Below are 23046 nucleotides of genomic sequence, written 5' to 3' on the forward strand. Positions count from 1 at the left end.
TGAAGTTTTATTAGTATCTCCAGGATCAAATTTAATGGATTCCATATTAAACTCTATAGCTGTTTGGTGGTGATATACTGTGAAAAAGCAACAAACATCCATTCTTCAGGTTCCTCTTGAAAATGTAAATACACACACACACTTTCTTTAAAGAACAGTTTCCACATATTGTTTGAACACTCAGTCATATTGACTAAGGAAACATAATTTGCCATGGAGTTTTCCAGAAATTCTTTACTGAAATCTTTGCTTAATTGGAGAAGACTGGAAGAGATTCAACTGACAATAAAATTTGGTTTTTCGGTACTTCGACATTCTCTGATTTGCAACACTAAATTAAATGTGCCTGAATACATCAGAGCTTTATGATCATAAGCAAACTACTTGTATATATTTGCATCAGCATATTAAATCATCTGTGTTACATTGTACTGAAATGCACAAAGACTTGATGACACGAAGCACTTTTGTTGTTGTTAATCCTGAACAGGGGATATAAAACTCTGAATACACCAGACAAGATGATGTACTTGTTGCAGCATTATGGAGTCTCAACTTCTCTCAGAAGAACATGAAATCAATGATTGAGAGTAAAGATGCAGTAATGTCAATTTTTAATCTTAGGAACCACACAATTTGGGCAATTAGATACCATCAGCAGCTTATCTCTGTGCTTCAGATTTGCAATCACTGGAAGAACTGCAATCAAGCATCTGAGACAAAGCTTTTCTTCCTGCATGAATGCTCTTAATTAAAACCAGAAAAAAAGCACAAAACCAAAGCAAACAAAGAAAAAGCCTAAAAACACCCTTGATGAGCCCCATCCACCTCTCCCTGATAGGTATTTCACACTTGGGCAGATCTGCCACATCATTATTCCCCAGAAACTCACAGCTAAGCTTCTACCTGTCTACTCTATGTTGGATTTATTCTTCCATAGCCCATTTGTTTTTTTGTACCAACAATGACCTCTGGCTTAAATACCTTTCCTTTTCCTCTGTTAAATACAGAGCTGTCTCTTCCCCCTCTCCCAAGTAATCTTTGACCCTTCCCTTTCCCAGCTGAGACAAGCCAAGTACTTTTAGTTACACTTCACAGAAATGACTCCATCTTCCCCTTAATCTTAGCTCCCATTATCTGTCCCTCTTCCCAGTTCAATTTGTATTCCTTGACAGGAATGATGGGCCTATAGGAAGGATTTCCAGATGAGGTTTCAGACCTGGCAGAACAAAGAGTGCTTCCATAGCATTAGGGATGTCATTCCTTACTTTTTTCATCACTTCACACTACCTGGCTTCTGAGCACAGAGAATAAGGAGCACGATTACTTCAGTACACCATCACGCATTTCCAACTGCCCCTGGTTTATGTTTGCGGTTTTTTCTCTAATTGGTCCCCGAGTATTTTTGTCCTGATAAATGTAATCTCACTTGTGTTACTGTGGGCTTCAAGGTTATCTTGCTACGGAGTTCAGAATTGCCAAGAACTTGCCAATACGAGTTTTCCACTATCTGCCTAAAATAAGAGTCTGTTACCTACAGCTTTTAACTTGAAATGGTTTTAATTTTATAAATGAAATGTGTAAAATACACCTGTAAAAAATTACGGGATAATTTCATGTCAAATTTTAGGCATACTTTTGTTTTGGTTTGATTTCCAGAGGTCTAATATTACAGGTTTTCCCCAGGTGATTTAAGTTCTTGACACTTAAGAATACTGCAAAACGGAAAAAGGTGCTCTGGGCTTTGTTTCTTTCTCTTCACAAATAAAAATAAGCCAAGAAAATGTATTTCTACCAGTGATACTGTCAATGCAAACTTTTAAAGTTCCATGAAGCATTAAGTTTTACTCCAGCTTCATGAAATAAGCTTTATTAAGAGAGAGAAATTTCTAAGCAGTGTGTATTGTAAAATAATATAATGATAATAATGGTAACAGTAATAATGATTAATAATAATAGAAACAGCCCTAAGTCTTAAAACCACACCCACTTATGACCATGTACCAGGTGAGTACAAAGCTGGCTCTTGAGGAGCCTCAGGGATTCCCCTCACAGTCAACCTCAGGACCTTTCCAAGGGGTTGCCAAAAACTGTAGCCTTTTTCAGTAGGCCAACTAAAGCAATGCAAGCAAGTTCTCAAAAAGTATAAATGGCAGTAACTTTAAATTATGCTTATTTATGCCTAATAAAGTCCTATGTCACAGCATTTACATTTAAAACATGTCTTTATTAATTCATACTGATTGCACTGGCAAATTATTACCAATTATGCTATTTTGAAAGTGCATTTTAATGAATAAATCTGATTATATTAATTATACTCTCATAAATTCTGGACTAGTTAGATTTTCTGGGTATGACTTATTTCAATAGCATAAAATAATGTCATGAAACCAAGAATTCTTTACCATCCATTTGCTACACTTGTGTTTTTAAAGATATTCACAAAGTTATTTGTCTAATAAAATCCAATATATGTATTTGGATGTGATTTATATAGCAGAGTCTGAACTTTGCCATCAATGATGGCTGAGTGACAGCAACATTTCATAAAACAAAATAAAACTCTGGGTTGTTAAAGAATTCTATTAATCTCTTTAAGCACTTGGATTGATAAATTAAGCACTCAAAACTAAATTAAAGCAGCCTTTGCAATAAATCATCTCAGAGCAAAAGCTTCTTCTTTTAAGTCACCCAGGAATACTAAACTCAGCTTATCTGAGACACTGAACACTTGATCCCATCAACTGTGATGCATGGGTCTGCATATCATGGCTCCAGAGACTGTGTGCCGTGTAATTCTCACAGGTCCTTCCAATCATACTTTCAGTCATGGATCTTTGCCATGAAATCCCATAGTGTTACTGTTTTGACTGCTTCGAAACATTATCCTTATTCTAATGTTGCCCAGGTAATTTACCTTTTCTAGGTAATTCTTTAATCGTACTTCTTGCCACATAAAAAGCAGTAGTAACAGCAGAAATTGTATCTCTGTACCCATGTGAAGAATGCTTACACATTCTGAAACCATTTTGAGATCCTTGTAAGGAAGTCGCTACCAAAGCACAGTTCTCTTTTCTAGGTATCATTCTACCTGTTTCATAGAAATGTGTCAAGAGGTCCTCCTTTTCAATGAATCGTTGATATAGCCAGTTTGTGAGAGCTTCAGGCTCTGCAGGTACATCTTTCACTGGAAAAATCCTATCAAAGAAAAAAACACAAATTAAACCTAGCAAATGTATTCTCCATGTGGAGAACAAAACTCTTCTGCCCCAGCTCACCACAAAACAGAGAGAACAGAACTTTTGTATAAATCCAACTGTGTGATGTGCACTCTCTCCAACTCACAGATCACAGAGGCACTAAGGATACAAGAGGGGGAAACTCCAGGCTGCCATCCAGAACCACACAGAAGACACCAACATCAGTCTCCACTTCTGATAAAAGCTACTAAGGTGCTGGTTTGTTTTTTTTTTTAAATAGAATACCATCACACTATATTGCTATCCCTAAAAAGAATACAAACCAAGGAAGAATGAAAGAAATAAAAAAATGAGAAAGTTCATTCACAGCTTTGAAGAAACAATTCAGCAGGCAGAAGCCACATAATGACATCACTAAGCACCAATAGCTCTTCCACATCCCAGAAAACAAGCCCTCTGTGCTTTTCAAAGGATGCTGGCAGCTTTGTGTGAGATTTCTAAGGCACGTTTTATACTGAAAACTGACCCTGTACTCAAATATTGCTGCTCTGTTCTAAAAACACCAATGGAAGAACTGCTAGTGCTTTGGTACTTCTATGCTGAATATTAGCTCTGCTTAAAGAAACAGACACCCGGGCAGAATTCACTGTGGTACACACACCCTGAAACTCCCAAATAACCCTCATACCTCACTGGATTATTTTCAAAACAGAATTTCCAATCTTGCAGTAACTGTGAAACCTCCTCAGCAGACCCTCAGTGCCTTTGGATATATACAAGAAATTACACATCCACTGTGTTGTACTGGCAGGCCAATGCAGAAGAGATTTGTGTATCAGGCTAACCTGAAAATTTCACACTCTGAAATGCAGGGCCTTTACTGTAGGTTTCTCTTTCCAGGTGAGCTCCCACTTAGCCTCTCATTTACATCATTCTTCTATTTTCATTACTGGATTTTCATTTAATTTTCAACATAGTCTTAACTGATCATAGTGCAAAGAATTGAAAGTAACACCACAATCACTTGAGCAGTCTCTGACAGATATGTGAATGTCAGAATAAGAAAATAAGGCATTTCTGAAGAATGCTTTTGTTGCTGTTACAGTTTTCAACATCTTTGCCAGTTTTGTTCATTTGTCACTTGTCCTTCCTCCTTTCAGTCTGATGTATGGAAAAATAAGCTGTAAGTGGGGGAGTCAAGCAGCAAAGCATTGCTCTAAATGAGTGAATTACAAATTACGGTGCTTTGGCATACAGAGACAATATATCTTCAATATAAGGAGATGAACAACTTTATTTACACTCTATAGTATCAACATGAACTCAGCTATCTCTGTAGCCTTTGGAGTAATTCTACCTACATCTTCCTCCACTTCCTGTGGAGTTCTCTATGCTCCAGTAAAGCCAGTTTTGGTAACCAGAAATTAGCAACTGTTCTCTTGCATAAAACAGAGTTTTGAAGGAAAGTCTTTGGCCAAAGACAAATGTTATGAAATGGTGCTTCAGTAAGCAGCTCAAGTTTTCAGTCTGCATATTAAGAACAAAGACAAACAATTTAGAACTATTTTATCTTGAAGCCCAGATGCTGTACAGCTGGTTAAAATAAAACCACGTAGCAGCAAGTAAAAAACACACCCACAAAGCAAGGACCATTTTGTTGAGGGTAGAACACTAAGAAAGACTTACTCTGTGTCCCCAAACACAACTGAGCTGCCAAGCACTATTTTTATTCTCTTCTGCCTATCTGCTGTGAAGAGATAAAAGGCTCAGCAACTGAATATTGTGTTTCACAGAGTATTTTTGAAGGACAGATGCTTGCTTACGCAGGTTTTAAGAAGGTTCAGAACTAAGAGAACGTGTGTTGCCTCAGGACAGAAGTGTAGGGTTACCTGGATTCACATGCAGTCTCCATTGCAGACTGCAAGATATTCCTCACCTCTACCTTCACTTTTTCTTGACCTAATGCGTAACAGCTCTATTTTGTCAAGAACATTCCTCCTAGTCTGAAAACATCACAGAATTTTTCCAGATACCTGTTAGAAACATTCTTTGAGCTGGGACTTTAATGGAGCAGTGAAGTGATGCAGAGGTGATACCAGCACTGTGAGAGACTGATGGAATGCTGCATACTACTTCCCCGACTGAAACCATCCAGGCTCTTGTGTGGATCAATAACGCTGCTGGAATACAATATAAACTCTGGATATAAACTCTGCTTCTTAGAAGTCTGAGAAGCAATCACTGCTACACCCAGTTTGAAAAAATATTAACAGAGGGAAAAACAACTGGTTTGCCAATAATGCTACAATGGCTGCCACAACTTAGCAATGGTTAAGTGCTACTGTATTTAGAAGCATTTTCAAATGTATTTTTAGATTATCCAGAGTTATTTTTACCAGCAGAACATTCTTATTAATGACTGATCTAAATTAGAGATTAAATATTTAAAAAAAACCAACCCCAAACTCTGGAAAGAAGCCCTTTCTGTACTTGATAAGGCAAAGCTAAACCCCATTAGTTTAGTCTAAATATAAACTAAACATACTGCTAATGCCATGGTTCTCTGCCCATCAGATGGCTCAGCTGCCATTTTTCTAAGAACACTCTCTTGAAGGAGACTGGGTTCAGGAAGACAAGTGAGCAAGTCTGCTGTTATGAAACACAGATAATCTAAAACAAAAGCAGGGAGCCCCTGCTCTGATGGGAGCAGGGTCACCCCCTACCACCAGACGCTGGCATCTCCCAGGTCCAGTGTTAAAAGATGCAGAAAACAGTTCCTTATTTTCACTGAGATATGCAAACAGGTGTCCATGTGGTCAAAGCATGAGCATCACCTTGGCTCTACTCCACCTTTGAGTATGCAGCATCAGGAATGCCATTAGAAGCAAACAGTTTGCTCCTCTCCTCAGGAAAATAAAACAGCATCTAACAGAACTGCCAAGACAAGGAATAAGGTCAATATGTAACATCTGAAGCTCCTGGAGTCTCTTGGGCACATAAATGTTTCTAGCTTTTGGGCAAAACTAACCTCACATTGCACTATAATAGGAGCATCTTTGCTCCTGGTGTGGCAAACAAGGAATTTAAGAGGACTGGATAAGAACTTGACCAGAAAATTCAAGCAGAATATCTTTTTTTGCTTCTCATCACAGGAACAGCTGATTCTCTGTCCCCAGGGAAAGTGGGGAAGGGGCTAAAAGCAGTAGCAGCACATGCTGCACCCAGGGAAGTGAAAAGGGGTGGTAGAAACAGAGACACATTTCAATGGGAATCTGTGAAGAATCTTTTTCCAGTAATGAAGCATTATCCTCCAGCTGGAGATGCCTACTGGCAGCTGTGAGGTGACAACAGCTGCAGGGTACTTCGAGTACCTCACTGAGGGACAGCAACTTCTTAAACCACTACACAGATTTGTGTCCACATCCCAAAACAGATTATATTAGAATAAATAACAGTCCAGGAAAGAAGAAAGGATTTGAAAAATCAGGAGATGTAACTGCCAAAGACATGCTGGCATATGTGAGAATTATGGCGAAATAGGTACTGATTGGCTGTTTCTCAGAAGATACTAAAGGATTTTCAGAAATATGGCATATTTAGAAACATCTATCTTTTTTAAGTCATCCTTATTGGAGAAACAACCTCTGATTCTATATTTAAATTCTGAAGTTCATGGCTACCCCTTTAAGTACTAACTGCCTTTTATCACCTGTCCTACCCTGAACTGAAGTTCTGTATTACTTGCTACTCCACATCAGTCATGACATTATTTGCTGCTTCAATGGCTCTAAATAAATCTAGGACAGTGGAGGCTGTTGGTAGATGTCAGGCATGACCAAAAATAAGCTACTTGCGTAAAAAAGTGCATTAAAATACACTGCCAAACGGGATGCCCTTCTGCAACATTCATTCAGCAACCACAATGCATTTCACCTTATTTATAGCTCACAGCCTGGCTTATTTCAATAAATCTGTATCAATGCAGACACAAAAACAGAACTTCCTCAGCAGCTGAAAGCTTGTTTCAGCAGTGGCACAGCACAAAAGCTGGTATGGGGGAAAAAGATGACAGAGCTGGGAGCAGCCTGTGTGGCACTTCCATGCACGGCCGCTCCTGCGTCACAGCTGACTCGGGCTGGCTCTGACGTCAGGGCTGCTGCACCAGTCACTGTCACACAGCCCAGAAGTGGGATGTGAGCATCCAAGGACATCACCCTGCAAGGAAGCTAAGGCAAAAAAACCCAGCCTCACACCATTCCTGACTGAGGGGATGCTAAGCACAGAGCCAACTTCATAGCCAGGGTGTTTTATATTTGCAAGTCTCACGTTCTGCTAACAGAACTGCAGCAACTTGAGAAATTACTGCTGAAGAAACTTGGTGATCAGTTAAGAAACACTAAGCCAATCAGACTAAACAAGTGCCTGGTGTAAAAAGAAAAGAAATAAACCCCAAACTCAAGTCATAGTGCAGAAATGGTGGGAGCTGAGAAGTGCAGCCAGTCTGCAGCCTTGCTACACTGACACCAAACCACTCAGTTTATTTCTGCAGAGTGGAAGTGTTGCAAGTCTGGATTTACAGTCAACACACACCACACAATGACCCAATCATAAACCTAAACCATTTGAGAAGAGCAAACCAACCTTCCCAACAGACTCATTACAAGGCAGGTCTTATAGTGATGCCTCTAGTTTGACATGCCTTGCATCAGATGGATTGACATCTCCCACAAAAATCCCAGTGCCATTTGGTCTGGAAGAAGTTCATTAGATATTTTCCTTGAGTATTATATTTCAGAGAGAAAACTGAGTTTTGCAGCACTTTCCAGTAAGTTCTGAGACAAGTCAGTCAGGGTCAAAAAGTTATTCAATAGATGGGTGCAGTTGTCACACCTTGTGTTTTTAGATTCAAACCTGGTAATTGTTCTTTTTTCTAGGGAAGTTTTTTTTTTTTACATTCTGAGGAAAATCAGGCCACAGCTTAGCCTAATTATGAACTTCTGAAAATTGTGTCATTTGTACTGAAAATTGAAGTTTGAAAAGCAAGGTTCAACTCATTATCAAAACTGAGCTTTCAAAACTAAAAAAAAAAAAAGATAACTGCATTAAACCAAGTCTTCTCTGCCATTTCCACCAGCTAGAAAAGCACCTAGAAATGATAACATAAGGCTCCTTGCTGTGCTCTCTTCTGTTGTTTCCTGAGCAGGATGAAAAAGAAATAATCCTGCAGCAAAGGCTCAGGCTATGAGAAAAGGAAATCACCAGATTTGAAAGTCTGTAAGGCAGAAAGAGACAGGTGGTGATCAAGGGGCACAGCAGAAGGGACTGACTGAGCCCCCAGAACAAAAGCAGCTCTGCAGTCTCTTCTGCTCCAGTTTGAGTGGCACAGAAAATGTTCCTTTTTTCCCCACTGCTGTCATACATCATCAATACCTTGCTCTGGACTACTCCAGAAGGGAATAAGCATGTTTAAATCCTGATTCTTCTTTCATACAGCACAGATGGCATCTGGACAAAACTATTCTTTGCTTTTTCCAAAGGGGTGCTGTTTTTCCCCTCTATAACACAGTTAAAAGAAACTACATGAGAAACTATTGTGCTCTCTTCCCAGTTACTTAAAAATTAGCCTTATGATTTACTTCAAATGTTATCTCCAAAGACATTCCAAATTACAAAAAAATGAGCAAGATTTTAATGCACTAAATGCAGGAAAAGTGAGATATAATACCAATGCAGACAGACTTGATGTACATTGAAAGAAGATTTCAGAAGACATCCATGTGCCAACCTGCACCCACCTCACAGTGCAGGAGCCATGTGCCTCAAGAACTACCAGGACTGGAAGTCAGCCCCACCCAAATCCAAGACACTCTGGTCTCATTTCAGAGCCATCACACCCTGTGCTTGGCCGGGTCCAGTTGCTGCATGACTTTCCATCTGGGACACACTTCAACTGTTTTTACAGAATCAGCCATGATAAATTCAGGTTATTAAGAACATACATAAAGTAGTCAAATAGAGCAGCTTGCCCCTGCCTAAACCAGTGACTTATGCCCTCTGGAAGAAAATAACAAACTAACACTCAAAAATAAATAATTTCAAATATTTTTCTCAGAATTTCAGTACTACAAGAACTTATACATTCAAGTACAACGCAAAAAAGGTTACATTGTATTTATGCTTATGATCAAAAATAGGTCTGGATATACATTTAGAAGCACAAAATGAATTCAATTGACATTAACTTACTGTTGTTTATAAAGGAAGTATTTTTGGAAATACTTTTCAGAAGAACTCTAAATAAATTCAACTTGCAATTATCCCAGAGGTCTGAGAGAGTACTAAGGTGACCTAAATAAAGTACAATAGACCTAATGCTATCTTATATAAATTAGGGTGTTCACCTTCAGGGAAACTTGGAAGGCAGCTTTCTATAAAAAGTAAGGACAGATTTAAACAAGGCTGTGAAAAGGAGCTCCAGCGAGCAGCCTGTACTCTGCATCACACAACACTGACACAGCAGTGATGATGGAGAAGGTCATTCCCACTTCAACTGCCACCCAGGGAATCCACACAACAATACTTGAAAGCTTTCTGTAAAAGTCTAAAAGCTCTCCAAATCATCAAGAGGGAGTAAGACAAAATAATGTGATTTTGGGATAAAATGCAACAACTTATTTAGTATAGGAAAAGCATTAAAAACTCCTGGAGATTTCAGATTTGCAATTCACTGTAAACTAAAAGCAAAATGCAACTTCTCTCTCCATCAGTTCAGTCTTGAGACAAAGAACTGCTGAGGAGAAAAGTTTTAATAGTCTCCAATTCTAGATGTCAATGAGAGTTGCAACTTTTTCCACCTGGTTTTTCCAGTTGTTTTGCTCAACTACTTAAAGTATTCTTTGAGTGAAAAAGCTGGCATTTCTTTGTCAGAAAGTTAAATATAATATTTGATTAGGAAATCTCTTTATTTAACAACAGTGATTTTCAATTAGTTGACATTACTAAAAACCAAAATTTTAAAAATTCAAGTTGGGTTTACCAGCACCTTAACATTAAAGTGATAGCCTTCAGATATGTTCCCCACAACCCTATTCAAGCACAGGACATGAATCCAAAACTAAAATGTCTGTCCTAAGATACAGAATAACCACTGAACTTTTAAAAAAAAGATGTATTGTGCTTAAATAATATGAGTTGCCCACCTGTGCGAGACATAAAAAACCCACTCCCACTGCTACTGATTTCCTCTTTCCTGGAATGACAATGATTTGTGAATACTTGAGCTCAGTGTAGGAGGAGCAGGTTTATTTCCTACCTGTAATGTACATGTGTCACTGTTGGCTGTCGGTAGCCAAGAATCCAGGTCTGGATGTCTATAGGTTCAGCTTTGGGATATGCAATGGTTGTATCTATCACCCACTGGAGGCCTTTGGATTTGCTCTCTAGGAACAAAAAGAAAATTCTATGTCACTTATTTGAGAGTTATTCCATTTTTATATTACTTCATGATGTATGAGGCACAAATTAGACGATCAAAAAACAAATCCAGATTTTATTACAGAGCACAGAAATATTCTCAGAAATTTCAGCTAGACCTAGATTTTATTTCATGGTTATTTCTGTTGTTCTTAGATACCATGGTACATAGAATAGAACAAGTTCATTCACCAGGTTTGAGTACAGTCACAGGACATCTTGGCTCAAAGATCAGGTGCTTCTCCCCATTTACCAAAAGGCAAAATCCCAAAATAAACATCCAAGCTTCTTGGTCTGCACTTCAAGCACATTTACACCTGAGCCTTTCTAAAAGACCACTGATGGAGCAGCAGCCATGCAGATCCCTCAAAGGTTCTTAAAAACGTGAGTTGCAGGGAGAAGAGAAAAACCACCACTTTCAGGGTTAACTCAGGGTAAGAAAGCAAGGAACAGAAGGTGGTCAGTTTTCACACTAGGGAAGATACTGCACCCACAAGGTTCCAGGAGAGGCTGACACCAGCACATGTTCATATGCTGCTCGGCTCACTTAGAAACCAAAAAAAGGATCAAAGGAGGTGAAAACACTTGCTATTAAGATGAGTCAAGAGAATCAATCTGTGGGTCCCTTCCAACTCAGAAAATTATGTGACTCTTTATAAAATCTGAATAGAGGTTACAATCAGCAACGGTCCAGGTTATAAATCAACCTAGCCATGACCTCTCTCTGGCCTGTCTTCACAGGTTTGCTAAGAGGAAGAGCAGCAGGTCTGCAGAGCAAACCAAGAAGGAAGGGCACACTGCCAAGATGGCACTCTGAGTTTAGCCTGTCAATTTTCCCTCTGCTCTGGATCTGTCTTGTGTTTGAGGTCACGTTATGCCCAGGCCAGCAGAGTAATGCTCACTTACTGCTTGAGACACCAGTACAACAATATACTCACACCACATCAGGCAGTATCTCAAAGGATTTAAAAAGCTGACTATCAGAAACAGCCACCCATGGGCATGAGCATACAAGAAGTGTTAGCTTTGAGTACAAAGTACAGTACAATACAAGCCTGCAGCTGAGAAAGCTACAAAAGAAATGTAACAGAGGTTGACAAGAGCACCGTCAGCACCAAGAACATGTACACGATTGACTGTTCACCATCTTCCCCAATACAAGAACAGACACTAAAAATTCAGCCAAGAGGAAAAGTTGTCATAGCAAACAGAAAAATGATTCTTTGTGCAGAGGGAGGGAGAAAAACCCTATCTCTTGCTGAAAGATGTCAAAGACACCAAAAACTGGGATCAAGAGGAAACTGAGTAAGTACATGAAGGGTTAACCAACCAGGCAAAAACCCCTTTCTCAACCCTGGCTTGAGAAACCCACCACACAAGTCAGAAGCTTGGAGAATATGTAGGAGAGGTATGATGCTTGTTTGCTGTGCTCACACTCTTCCTCTGTAATCCACCTGGAGTCATGGACAAGATGTTGGGCTAGACAGATGCGTCTGGGCCTTGCCCAGAGTGGCCACACTAATTTTATGGAAGATCTACCACACACATGAAGAAATCTGCTGCAGTCAGTCTGAGCCACAGTTACTAACTCCAGCTAGAATGTACATGCAAGGACTGGCTTGTGAGTTTCTACCTGCTTTTAATTTCATTTAATTTGCATTTAATTTAAGCGTGAAAAGAAAATTGTCGCAATGCTATCACATGTATCAATTATTTTAACAAGCAGACAGTGTTTTCTTGGTGTCTGCTCATCAGTGGAGTTGCACGGCTGTGTTACAAATGCACTACTCCAACAGAGCTAGACAGCATTTCCTAAAATTTAGATTTTGAGTTCTTAGCAGCATGCAACATGCTATTCCTAAACTTGACCCAGGGCAAGTTGCATAGGTCAAGCTGAAACATTCAGTGTTACCTTCTGGAAATTCAGTATTTTAAACCCCTGACAGACACATGGAATGAGAACTGGAGGCTGCAGGCTTGCCAGCATCATGACAGAGTGCTTGTCAAGTCTCTCTTAAGAAAATCACTAACTACAGAGTGCTTCATTTTAAAAGTAGCAATGAATCAGAGAAGAGCCAATACGAAATTAATATTAAATCAACAGAAGTATTCATTTAGAAATGATTTTGAATCAAAGGCATTCAAGTTATTATTTTCCCAGATGTAAAGCAAGAATGGATAAAGACAAGTAAATTGCCAAAGTTAAATTGCCTAAGTGAGTAAGCAACAAAGATCATTAATTGCAATTAAAAAGTGCCAGATGAATATGGGCACATTTTCTTATTATTATTTACAGTAAAGTGTTTCAAAATAATTTATTCAATATTTAGCTGTATTTAAAGCTGTTCTTTCAGTGGATAATGGTTTGCACTTCATTAAAGGAAAACTCCTGCAGTTCTCTGCTGTGCTGATTTTCTACCTTCTGCTTTTGTGGAGAGAGCTGCTGCAGCACTGGATTCCTCAGTCCAGCTCCAAACTCACATCCAACCCTTTTCAGGGCAGGGTGGGGAGAACAATACAGACAGCCCACCAGAAACCCCAGGCCAGGAAAAAAAAATAAATCTGACAGTAACATCAGTCTCTACAGACCTCCTTTTAGAGCAAGCAGGTGTTAGTGCAGCTACCTCCATGTGCTCTCAAATCACAGTGTTTGTGCATGCTCTGGTTTAAAATAAGCCTTACATAATCATCCAAGATACCTGACTGCCAAAAAAAAACCTGTATCACCAAGGATTTAGGAAAATCAATTTTGAAATACATCTTGCTATACATTTTTTTTTTGGGGGGTGGGGAGGGGGGTTATACTGTGTTGCAACCTGCTCATGAGCAAATCTATTTTAAAGCAGGGAGCTCTGATAGATCCTGAAAACGACACAACAAAAAATCCTGAAAATCTGGAAAAGAAACTGTACAAAACACAAAGGAGTGGTACCTAAATATCTCCAAGGATGCTGCTTCCAGGTGTAAGCAAACCTTTGACCCTATTATTAACCCTAATACTAACAAACCCTATTATTTTTTAAATGGAGTATGTTAACAGGAGTGCAAATCAAAGATTGCTGCATTAGTTATAACACGGTGTGAATCTCACGTCTGGCATTTGTACCTGAGAAATCAGGGAGCTGCATACACCAGTGCTCAGGAACTCCTCTTGCCCAGCCTGGCTTGCCCAACTCAGCCACACCTTTCTGACAGCCAAACTCTTCCAACTTTCTACCTACCATTAAAAGATACTCTTACCTTTCATTTCTAGTACTTGCTGAAAGACTGAGCAGCCTGACTCTCAGAGACTTCAGCAGAAGAAGCTGCTGCAGAGGCCATACTTAAGCTGATGTCTCCAAGCACTGGTTTGTCTTCTGTGGTGTCAGTCTGTTTGCCACTTCCAGCATAGGTGGAAGACACAGACTTCTCAAACGGTTTGAAAATGTTAACAGTCTCATTCTTCTTAAATAGCACATAAACCTTCTAAATATGCCCACAGGCATCTGCCCTACACACCCAAACCACACAGCAATGATGTACCTGAGTGTGAATGGTACATACTTGCCTTATAAGTGGCAAGACAAAACTGAACAATCACATGAAACAGCAGCTTTCTGGCCTAGACAAAAAAAAATCAAAATCAAAAATCAAATTTAAACAGTTTCCTAACTTGTTTGTTGTTTGGGGTTTTGCTTTTTTTTCCCAAATCATCAGCAGAGGCAAATCTTTACAACTATTTTCTTCACTGTGAATTCAGTGATAGTAAGTCGCTCCCTATTTACTTAAGAAGCAACTCCTCATCTGAGTCTTCAAGTCAATCAAGCTGTAATCCTCTGAAGTCCTTTCACAGCAGATACTTGACTGTCTACAATCACAAATTTGTGGGGGTTCAGAGCTTCTCTTCATTCCCCCTCTTTGTCCTCCCTGGGGTTCCTATTTCCTGGGGTCAATGCAAGCTGAACACCAGATCAGACCATGTACAGAACCTCTCAAACCCACCAGCAGACTGTCAGTGTTTGCCACTGAGAAAAAACAAATCATAGACAGATTTCAGCAGGAAAGCTTGCCTCCAGACGAGCTCTGGATGGTGTCACACTGCCAGACTGGATTCAGAGTGGGAAAGAATACACCAGCCAGGTGTGGACTTGAGGACTTCAGCTTGCACTTGTAAAAGAAAGCATTTGTTAGTGTTAACCAGCATTCAGATGTGGTTTCCTGAACACTTGAACAACTCTAAACGCAGCCAAATAGGCTGTTGGCTCTTCCTGCACATCAATCTGTTCTTGTAGCTTGTCCCTTGTTCTCTACTTGTCCTTTTGTGATCAACTGGATCACTGACCTCAGAATTAACTTTTTTCTCCAAAGATTAACTCTCAGACTGAACATCTTAATTGTCATTTCAAGATTGTGACACAACAACCCACCTGGAACCAAACAAGAAGCTTTTTTTCCAGGGGGAAGAAAAAACAACCATCAAATCTTTCTCACATATTATTCAAGTCACATTCCTCATGTAACAGTGAATCAAGAAGTTTGATTTTTAAAAAAATCAATTATGAAGTTCAATATACAACCCTGCAGAAGTGAAAATTGAATTTCTCTGAGAAACAGCATCAGAACTGAATGTACTCTGCTGCATTTGAAAACAGTACAGTAAGATTTCAGTACAGCTCTAACTAAGCTCATAGCAACCTCTTACCAGACAAAAAATTGCTGGATGGTAAAATAAAACAATTTAAAAAAACACACTAGAGCAAGTTTGATCAAAAAAAGCTCTGGAATGTGCATATTTGAAGAACAATAGCTTAAAACTCCTTTGAATTGTCAGCTTTTGGCATTTAGAACATTTTGACAGTTCTAAAACTAACAAAATCAATCTTATCAACTGAAGAAACAGTGTATTTGCAACCATGTTAAAGACTAAGCGTTGTGCTAAAAAAAATCAAAAAGCTGTAAAATACTCCTGCAAACTCACACCTGGGTCACTACAGGGTTAGGGTGATCATGGCTTCCCATGAAGGATTTTTATACTGCCTGTATTTATATTCTGCACTAAAACCTTCCTCTGGAATGCAGGTGCTGGCAGCAGTGCTGGCCCATCTGGAGGCTTTCATCAGACACCAGAAGTATCCTAAACTCTCTTTTCAGGGACAGACACCATTCACCGTATTATTTAGCTTCAAGAATGGTCATGCTATCAAATGACTGTCCTACCTTTCCTAAGCTTTTCCATCCTTCTATTAATTTAGGAATACAATCACATAATTTTGTTAACTTAAATAAGAGTTTCAAAAGACAGCAAAAGCAACAAGCATTTCAGTAACTTAATTCATTTATTTACCAGCAATAAGCTAAAATTCACTCTGATGAAGGCTTGCACTTGGGTTTTTAAATATGAAAGGAAACGAAAAAATTAAGAAAATAGAGGCTGCTTGTCCTGGAAAAGCCACTGATAAAGAACTGATCAGTTTAAGTACAAGAATTATCAAACAGTATTAATCATCTAAGGAAGGTTTGTTCTTCCTGTCACTTTACAGAGGAAGAGTTAGCTACAAAACTGTGGGAAGTTCATTGCTAGTAAAAAAATAAATTGAAAAGAGGACTTGATATTAAGAATACTAATATCATAATTAAGACTAATGAATTTTTGGGGAGGTTACTGAACCTTGCACTTCTCAACATAAACCCACCTCTACCAAAGGGATGCCATAAATCAGATTAGAGACCTTACAGCAGAACAGATGATGTAGCATTGAGCTACAATTAGCCCAGTTCTTGAACTATGACTTGAAGGGCACCGCTGCATTGACATGTGACATTAAAAGCCAGTTGGGCTGAGGAGGTGGGGTGTGACACTGTATCAAACAACTGTATATGACTTGGTTTGTGTCAAACTGTGATAACAGTATATTAAGGACAAACCGTCTTTTATTATAGTTGCCTTTGTCATCTTTCTTCTTTCACCCAGTTTTACACATCACTCCAGCTGAGAAAGTAGAATGGTATCAAATTTACAAGGTATAAAAGCTACAAGGATCATTTAAAATGAATTAAGTATTAATAAAATGACAGCAGCCAAGAACAGAACTGTGTATCATGACTCAACATTAAAATAGCTACCCAGGAAACTCAGCAGGAAGGGGACATAATTTTTGATGAGGAGAACTCTTAATCTATAAACCAATTTAACTAAAATCATGTGGGAGAGGAAGATAAATTCCCATGAGGATCAATAAAGTTTGGTGGAAACAAAGAGACAGGGAGAACAATAAATAATGGAGCAGAAAGCTTATTATAGTAAGCTGAATAATTTGGCAACCCATGACTCCAGGAACATTGTTAAGACAATATAGAGCACAAGGAGTGCTGTAGATGAAGAATGTGTCCAGCAAACCATGAAGTTCAAGTGTGATGCTTCTGATAAAGAAACCACTTCCCAAGCAAAGGAGAAGAGTTATAATGTACAAAAGGTTTATAGGCAGTCTCTATGCAAGCCACTGGCAACACCTTTAATCTCTGCACTACACCTGGCTCTAGCACCCACAGCTCAACTATGGTCACCTGAACAGGAGGGAAGCTTGATTTTCTCTGACATCGGTTTTTTTATGAGATTAAAAAAAAAGGGAAAAGATAGGAGAGATTAAAAGCAAAGATATTCACTAACTTTTTTATAACTTCCTAGTATAACCATAGCAATTTATACAACTGAATTTCATGGAACTGAAGAAACATTTTCTGACATGGCAAGAGACCAATAAAAGCACTCAGAAAGCAGTAGATTAGAGGAAGAATCTTTTATACAAGATACAGATCAAGAACATCTCTGAAAGGGAAGTTTTACAATGCTAGAAACATTTTTGTATAAAAAAAATTGCTAAAAAGAAGAGAGGACATAAAATACCTCAGTGTCACTGTGTATCAAATACTACTTTTCCCTAGCATATAAAATTTACTTTCATTTTTTCATCCTTTTCAGTACATTTCCAAGTCCATTACTATGAAAGAGTGACAGCTAAACCCACACATTTCATTCCTATTTTTGCCCAATTATCTTTCCTTGAGTAGGATGGACAATATGGCTCCATTCTATTTCTGAGAAATTCCTTTATTTTTGTATACAGTTAGGTCAACTACTATCAAATGTTCATTTCTCTAGAGTCTGAATGATGCCACTCAAAGAGGGGGGGAAAAAAAAGGCAGCCAGGTTTGATTTCAGCTAAGTTGATAGCAACCAAAGAATAGGAAAATATGAAATTAGTATTTGATAAGCACCTCTGGTCTCTCTGCAGAACCACACAACTTATAATTAATTTAGGGAACTTCTTACTCTCCATACCCTTTTAAGACAGCAAGAAATAGAACAGGAATAGGCCAAACTTTTCTCATCAAAAAAACCTAAACTTTTTAACAAGGACTCAGTATTCAGTTTCTCTCTTCTAAACTTAAAATGTTTTATGACCACAAGAGCTTTCTTCAGCCTTTCTTTTCTGCATGTAGCCCGACAAGAAACACTCTGATGCATTCCACAGCTTGATTTTTCAGCTTATTTTAAATCCTACCTTCACTACTGCAACAACATAATCTCAATTATTTCTTATGTTGACAAGAATAACTTCAAAACTAAAAATCTGAAAGCAATTTCTGTACAAGGGTTTTTGCTAACCCTGAAATTGGATTATTTTCTGTCTGAAGTTCAAAAGTACTCTGCATATGTGGCTTCCTTAGTAAGGATCTTTGTTTCAAGTTACTAAATGATTATCAAAATTTGGCTGTGGACACACCAGCACCACCCATCAATAAGAAACTACCACAACTCCCCCATCCATTGTTTCTATATTAAGTAACAGAAATCCACAAGGAAGTTAACCCTGCTGTTGAACATGCCAAGAAGTTAATTTTAAAAACAGAGAATAAAGCACCACATCCCATAACTATAGGCATTATTTATAGCCCATCTATACACTCCCCTATAGCCCAGACACCCCAGAACAATAATGCTGCAGGAATATTCTTATTCTTTCTTAACTCTTCTGATATGACAGCCAAAACAATCCTTCAATTCTAGTGATCAGCGACAGTTAACGCCAGCAACAACAGGGACAGGCAACACAAAGATCTGTACAGAACAGAAGAACTTGAACTCAGTGGGAAATAGTTCAAGAAGAGGAATAAAGTATACAGCAGTGGATGCAAAGAAAGTTTTAAAGCCTGGAATAAAAATATGAACATAGCTAGCATATTCCAGAAATACTTTTTACTACAGTTCCATGCTGTCACAAACCAGTGCAAACCATCAATCTTGCCGAAAGGAGATGATCACCTTCTTGATCACTCTGGATGCCTCTTCCAGTATCTGCTTCACCCATTATGTGAGCCAAGCCAAGCACTCATGCAGCCATACCACAGACTTAATCAAATTAAAACTAAGGTGGGTTTTTTTGTCTCAACATCAAAATAAAGTTAGCAGAACTAAAACTAATTATGAAATCATATAAAATATATTATAAATGTATTTGATATTTGAAGAAACCAATTCTACACAACATTTTTCTTAACTCAGATCTTTGACATTTAATTTGCTTTATACCCATACAGTGATCTTTACCTTTTCTCACTGCATCTCCACCTGATGGAGTTCCATTTTCTTGCGGAGCTACAAGTGTTTTCAGAATTACTTGTGTTGCCCCAAGTCTTGGCAGGGTGACATGTTTAAGAAATGGCAAATTGTTTTTCTTGGCAAATGCCTGGCTTGTTTCTCTTCTTTTCCTAAGAAAGCCACCCTCTGGAAATAAAACAATCCATTTCCGATTGCGGCTCCTGTAATATTTTTCTAGATGATCTTTGAGTAACACAAGCTGCTGGTCACGGTGTGTTCTCCCCTGTAAGGATAAAACGCTATCTAAATAAAATGATTGCTTAAAAGAGATAACATCAGACATAATTATAATGTTTCTAAGGTTTCTCTCTTTTCAGAGATAAAAATAAGCCCCTGAGAGAATAAAAAGCTATGCTCTCCTCAGAGTACCTACTGGAGGTGTACAGACCAGGCCTCAGCTGGGGTACCACAGCAGAACCACAGACCTCACTCAGACCTGCACTGCTTCAATGACCCACTCACTTCTCCTCTTTGATGCATTAAGACAACTTCTTCAGAACAGTAAGATACATCTTTAATTACTGCAGAAATATCTTCAGGAACAATCTTTCCTCTTCCCATCTCTGCATGCACCAAGTTAGTCAAATTTTCAGAGGAATCTCTTAACACTAATTAGCATTTCTGAGTGCTCCAAAGTGACTTTGTCAAATCACTCAAAAGACATAGGAGGGCAAAATTAGAACTCTCCTCAGCAGAGGTGATTTTAATTTTCTGAAATGTCAGAAAAAATGCCATAAACATTGCACTGTTTGGTGGCTAGTTGGGTTTTTTTGGTCACAGGAAGAGGGGAAGAGTAGTGGGGTTGAATGACAGTATTTTACTAAAGGTGAGTTTTGTGAAAGTGTTTCTCCTACATTTAATTCTCACCATTGCCATTACTTCTGACTGACCACATGAGGGGAAAGGAAGAGGCTCTGTCTGCTCATATTAATGCAATTATAAAGCGATATAAAAATCCTCAGTTAAGCCAGACCTTTCTTACCAGACCACAGGACTCCAGGATAGCACAGTAGTTAAGAAAAGAACAGTGAACCATAACCACCCAAATATTACTAAAGCCTTTCTAGAGTTAGGCAAAGGACCATTACTCACTCACATGAAGTATTTTGCCACACCCAAAGGCTAACAGCCTAGAAACATTTTATTTTCAACTGGCTTATCTCTAGACTCACAATGATATAATTGTATTTGTGATGTTGTCTACATCAGCCACTTTACAAAAATGAGGAAAAGCCTTAGTTTTTGCTAAGTGCTTCAGTGATGGTTTGGTTTTGTGACTGGAATTGCAACCCCACATTCAGAAATCATAGCTAACAAGGTGACAACCCTGCGGACCTCAAAACGTGCATACTGTAAATTCTACCTATTGGAACAGATTTATATTTTACAAAGCATCCAACCCTGTTCCTTCCATCCATCCTCTCACAACACACAGTTGTGTGCCTCTAGAGACCTTTGTTTTATCTAATTTTGCCTGAGGTTTTCTAACTATGCCTCTAGTGTTCTCTATGTTCTCTAGTGAGAAATCTCACTTCAGCTGTGTACTGCTGTGATTAAGCATTTCTTTATTTCATTCTGAGTAAATTAACTTCTTCTCTGCAGTGTGAAAATTCATTAATTCTCTCTGGCTCTCCACACATTTTATGTCCAGACAAAGGAATAAGGAGAGGAAAAAAACATGTATGATGGATATTGCAGTTCTCATAACTGGCAACAGGTTCATGCTTTTCATTTGAAAATGAATTTCTACTCCTGAATTTCTACTTTGAGAGTGCAGTTTGATCAACAGCCACCTAACAACAAAAAACCCTACCCAAACTGTATAAAATAATCTGAGGGTCTCACTCATTAATATTTGAGATGCTGAGTTCAACAGACATTCTTTCCTAATGTTCAAATAATAATTAACCTTCAAGAATGAATTAATTACTATTTACACAGGTCCATCACCACCTTGATTGATCCACTACTATGTCACCATCAAAAGGGACGGTCCTGCCTTTCCTAATTTGAAACTCTACAGCCAGAACAGTGACCCAACCAGACTCTCTGCATGGCTTCAAAGTCACCAAGGAAAGATGAGAGGTGTGCTCAGAACCAGAGATAAAAATGCCTGCCCATGTATTTTGCTTGTACACCTCTCTCACAATAGACTCCCTTCACAACTGGATTCCACAATCATTTGTGTCTATGCAAATAATAAAAATAGCTTGGAAAACAAAGTAGCTTCAGAACAAAGACCACCCCAAATATACACTTTACAGCATAGCTATTTCATCATGCAAACCAACCAGGAGGTGATAAGTAAGTCCCATAACACCACAGTATTCAAAATATATAAAGATAAATCAAAGCACTATAATATGTTTGCATTTACCTGTCTTATAAAGAAGTCTCCATGGATTAGAGACACAATGCCAAAGTTCGTATACTTAAAAATATGATCCATCAGCCACATCATCTGACGGACAACCTGAAAAGTGAAAAAAAAAATTAAAAATGAGTGAATTATCAAGTGCAGAGAATTATGGATTATGAATATACAGGTCACATTCTTGTCAACTCCTACAACAGCAATACAGCTAGCAAATAAATAGAATAATATCCTTTATGTCCAAAACATAAAGCAGCACAGGTGCTATGCTTCTCCCTCGAGAGCAGAATTAAATAGCTGCCTTTTTGTTATGTAATATACAGTTCTACAATTTTAGCCACGGCAGAGCAGCCACATGTATCCCTGAGAGCTTAAACAGATCCTGCTGCTCATCCCAGTCAAGCAGCACAGCAGGAAGGCAAAAACAGAGGTTGAGCTGATCAATTCACTTGACCATCACTTATTACAGGACAGTGAGGGCAGCTACTTTACCTGTTCAATCCTTAGAGATTTAAAATAGGAGAATTCCCAACAAAGTAAACAACAGAAGGGAAAAGCTGCTTTTCTCATGAGGTCTTTTTCCTCGATCTCTCCTACATGTAGTTTTTGAGAGGGTAGGAAGCAGTTCTCCAAAACTGGAAAATCCAGTGTCTCTGACATGTTCCAAATCATAGGCTAGGCTGCCTTTTCCCTGTGTTATGAGGCCACATCGCTACTGGTGCAAGTTCAGTGAAACTGAAGTCACCTAAGACAGTACTGAAGGACTGTGACATTTCTCTGGTGGTCAGATGATCATTCAAGCACCTTCTGCTTCGCATCTTTCTCATGCACTTTGAGGAAAACACAAAAGAGAGCAGCCTAAGAAGCAAAACCAGCATGCTAGTATCCCTTCCTGTCTGCCAGTGGTATTCCTTACTAGATGTCATACATCCAAAGGACCAAAGGCACACTATGTGAGTGACAAAACGAAAATTAGTTCCTAGATACAGTTCCTTACTTGTAACTAATATTGGCAAAATCATTTATCCTACAGCTCTCTCCAGGCCTGTGTTAAATAAAAGTGAGGATCTTAAAGCCAAATTCTTCTATGCAGACATTAATATTTTTTCAATTTCAGTAAATTAAAAAGCTTTGTGGAAAAAATCAAGAAAGAAAAGGTGTGCCCTAAGGACAAGAGTTTAAAAAAGCATCACTCAGAGGTGTTACTGCTCTTCAAGGCACTACAATGAGCCCATGCCCACCCATCACCCAAAGGTGACTGGCTGGTGTAGGGAACCACATCCTTTAATAAAAACACCACCAAAATTCCAGTAATAATGATTTAGCCTGCAGCAGTACTCAAGGCCTGCCAGTGTTCA

General features: G+C 38.7%; 1 protein-coding gene across 3 annotated transcripts in view; it reads right to left on the reverse strand.

Annotated features, from left to right (window-relative positions):
- LPGAT1 (lysophosphatidylglycerol acyltransferase 1) overlaps positions 1–23046 on the reverse strand; it is a 61457-nt gene that overhangs the window by 6798 nt on the left and 31613 nt on the right. For all 3 annotated transcript variants that reach the window (XM_058834716.1, XM_058834715.1, XM_058834717.1), the window contains 4 exons: positions 21692–21787; positions 19264–19537; positions 10516–10642; positions 3095–3201 (listed from right to left, as the gene is read on the reverse strand). In XM_058834716.1, coding sequence (XP_058690699.1) covers positions 3095–3201; positions 10516–10642; positions 19264–19537; positions 21692–21787 — 604 coding nt within the window. The remainder of the gene's footprint in view (positions 1–3094; positions 3202–10515; positions 10643–19263; positions 19538–21691; positions 21788–23046) is intronic.

This window comes from Poecile atricapillus, chromosome 3 (assembly GCF_030490865.1).
Source record: "Poecile atricapillus isolate bPoeAtr1 chromosome 3, bPoeAtr1.hap1, whole genome shotgun sequence".
NCBI classification, from domain to species: Eukaryota; Metazoa; Chordata; class Aves; order Passeriformes; family Paridae; genus Poecile; species Poecile atricapillus.